General features: G+C 42.7%; 1 protein-coding gene across 3 annotated transcripts in view; it reads left to right on the top strand.

The window, feature by feature from the left end:
* The first annotated feature begins 2589 nt into the window (after positions 1–2589).
* The window catches only part of LOC147126989 (uncharacterized), an 11449-nt gene continuing 10620 nt past the window's right edge, over positions 2590–3418 (top strand). For 2 of the 3 annotated variants that reach the window (XM_086022093.1, XM_086022095.1), the window contains exon 1: positions 2590–2739. In XM_086022093.1, the coding sequence (XP_085878219.1) occupies positions 2737–2739 (3 nt within the window). In that variant the 5' untranslated portion in view covers positions 2590–2736. Of the gene's footprint in view, positions 2740–2840; positions 2884–3418 lie in introns of those variants that run through there. The other variant, XM_086022094.1, reaches the window with a different exon arrangement.

Consider the following 3418-nt stretch of genomic DNA (forward strand, 5'->3'; position numbering starts at 1 on the left):
AATTTAGAGGGTTCACTTCACCTACCATGCATGTTTTTGAAATGCGGGAGGAAACCGGAGTACCCAAAGAAAACCCACACAGGAGAACATGCAAACTCCACACAGGATGGCCAGAGCCAGAATCAAACCGTGCATCTCTGAACTATGAAGCGAATGTGATAATCAGTCTTTCACCGTGCCGCTGTATGATTCTATGAGTTTAAGATTATTTAAAACTATTTTAATGATGAATGAACAAACTATCATCAATCACTCTCGCAATTTTGAATGAGGATGAGGCTTGCCAGGCAAGCTTCACACACATCCAGATTTTAGTCCCCACCCCGTCTATGCCCCTCCCCCACACTGTTATGTTCATCAGCAGCAGGGCCCTATTTGTGTGAGCCAAGCTAATACACAGCATCAATGCTAGCTAGTGAACTGGCTGCTACTATGTGATCATGATAGCTATAGATAATTACATACGTCAATGTGAAAAACAGTAGAATCTGCCTTCACACACATCCATATTGTAAGTCCCCACCCCGTCCATGCCCCTCCCCTATAATGTTCCGTTCATCAGCAGCAGTGCCCTATTTGTGAGCCAGGCAAATATACAACATTAATACCAGCAGTATTGTTACTCATATTATCAATGCTAAGATTAGTGAATGAAATTGTGTACTGTAAGAACAATGTTAATAAATAGTTTATATTGTCGTTCGCCCAGATCATTCATGTATGTAAGCTTTTAGAAGCATATTTGAGCTGAGAGATAAACTACCTTTTGAAATCCAGATGCTGTACCGGCGTTCGAGTGCTCGCAACCACACCTAGGGACAATTTAGAGGGTTCACTTCACCTACCATGCATGTTTTTGAAATGCGGGAGGAAACCGGAGTACCCAAAGAAAACCCACACAGGAGAACATGCAAACTCCACACAGGATGGCCAGAGCCAGAATCAAACCGTGCATCTCTGAACTATGAAGCGAATGTGATAATCAGTCTTTCACCGTGCCGCTGTATGATTCTATGAGTTTAAGATTATTTAAAACTATTTTAATGATGAATGAACAAACTATCATCAATCACTCTCGCAATTTTGAATGAGGATGAGGCTTGCCAGGCAAGCTTCACACACATCCAGATTTTAGTCCCCACCCCGTCTATGCCCCTCCCCCACACTGTTATGTTCATCAGCAGCAGGGCCCTATTTGTGTGAGCCAAGCTAATACACAGCATCAATGCTAGCTAGTGAACTGGCTGCTACTATGTGATCATGATAGCTATAGATAATTACATACGTCAATGTGAAAAACAGTAGAATCTGCCTTCACACACATCCATATTGTAAGTCCCCACCCCGTCCATGCCCCTCCCCTATAATGTTCCGTTCATCAGCAGCAGTGCCCTATTTGTGAGCCAGGCAAATATACAACATTAATACCAGCAGTATTGTTACTCATATTATCAATGCTAAGATTAGTGAATGAAATTGTGTACTGTAAGAACAATGTTAATAAATAGTTTATATTGTCGTTCGCCCAGATCATTCATGTATGTAAGCTTTTAGAAGCATATTTGAGCTGAGAGATAAACTACCTTTTGAAATCCAGATGCTGTACCGGCGTTCGAGTGCTCGCAACCACACCTAGGGACAATTTAGAGGGTTCACTTCACCTACCATGCATGTTTTTGAAATGCGGGAGGAAACCGGAGTACCCAAAGAAAACCCACACAGGAGAACATGCAAACTCCACACAGGATGGCCAGAGCCAGAATCAAACCGTGCGCCTCTGAACTGTGAAACGAATGTGATAATCAGTCTTTCACCGTGCCGCTGTATGATTCTATGTGTTTAAGATTATTTAAAACTATTTTAATGATGAATGAACAAACTATCATCAATCACTCTCGCCATTTTGAATGAGGATGATGCTTGCCAGGCAAGCTTCACACACATCCAGATTTTAGTCCCCACCCCGTCTATGCCCCTCCCCCACACTGTTATGTTCATCAGCAGCAGGACCCTATTTGTGTGAGCCAAGATAATACACAACATCAATGCTAGCTAGTGAACTGGTTGCTACTGTGTGATCATGATAGCTAAAGATAATTACATACACACTAACTCAGACCTGGGCAAATAACGGCCCAGGGAAATCCAGGGGCCAAATTCGGCCTGCCCACTGTCTCTCACTATCCCTCACAGTGACCATGAAATTATAATCCATCCATCCAACCATTATCCAAGACACTTCTCCTCACGGGGGTCACGGGCGTGCTGGAGCCTATCCCAGCCGTCTTCGGGCAGTAGGCAGGGTAGCACCTGAACTGGTTGCCAGCAAATCGCAGGATGTAATTTTAATGTTCCCTTATAATTTTGATTAAAATGTGTATTTTCTAATTATAACAATATATAACATACACATAGCATTTTATTGAAATCAGACAATGTGCTTTTTATAAATGCATTACATATAATAAAGACGTTGTTTTGATCTTTCTTTACAAAATGTATTTCCCTCCCCTGCTCATTTATAGTAGACTGTGTGGCATATTAACACTGTGTGATTGAGGGGATGTTTGATTTGGGAGAGGGGCGGCCCAGAATTGCCCGGTTTGTCAAACTTGCGTTGAAGCTACGGTGTGAGGTGTGCCTTAAATCGAACGCTCTTCTCATTTTGCGCAAGTTTGACTCGAGACTACAAGGTGACCAGATACGGAGGACTCTGAAGCTTCCAGATACAGAGGAATGGTGAGTAAATGTATTTTACTGCCATGACACTATGGTGCCGTGAAGTTTATTTGCATGATATTAGGACACGCATGACCGCATTTGGAGGTAGCGTCCGATAGCCCGCGCTTCGAGTGCTGCAATTAATGCAGCAGGCTACTGCAGGTAGAAACAACATGGATGAATGTAAACATTTTCGCGGTCATTTCTTCGACGCCTTTGTTTCCTTCTTAGCTTTGTAAGGTACCTTTTAAGCAACTGTAGTCAAGATTCGGGACACGTTTATACATGAGCGAACGTAGGTGGCCTATTAGCTGCGTAAACTCAGGCGCGCTAATTGCCGTTCGACCGCCGCGGCCTTGTGCTAACCACATAGCGCGCGACCATGGAGCCAATTTTGTTCAGATAATGGCGAAACTATGGTGACGTAAAATGCGATTACAAATGGTATTTACGAGACTTTGCTTCCCACCGCATACGACTTGGTTCATCGGACATTGCTTACATTATAAGTCGACTGTCATTAAGTGATATTAAAATGAAATGCAAACAGAAAATAGTGGACAGTGTATTGCACCAGTGTATGTGCGCAAATATGGATGTGTTCAAAATACACTGGTTGATTAAAACAGCCAGAGACAGGAATAACAGCACCAGCATTTATAAAACCTATTTGAAAATGTTACAAGGCCATCTATTT

Source organism: Filicampus tigris, chromosome 22 (genome assembly GCF_054856515.1).
Source record: "Filicampus tigris isolate MCC_2025a chromosome 22, RoL_Ftig_1.0, whole genome shotgun sequence".
NCBI classification, from domain to species: Eukaryota; Metazoa; Chordata; class Actinopteri; order Syngnathiformes; family Syngnathidae; genus Filicampus; species Filicampus tigris.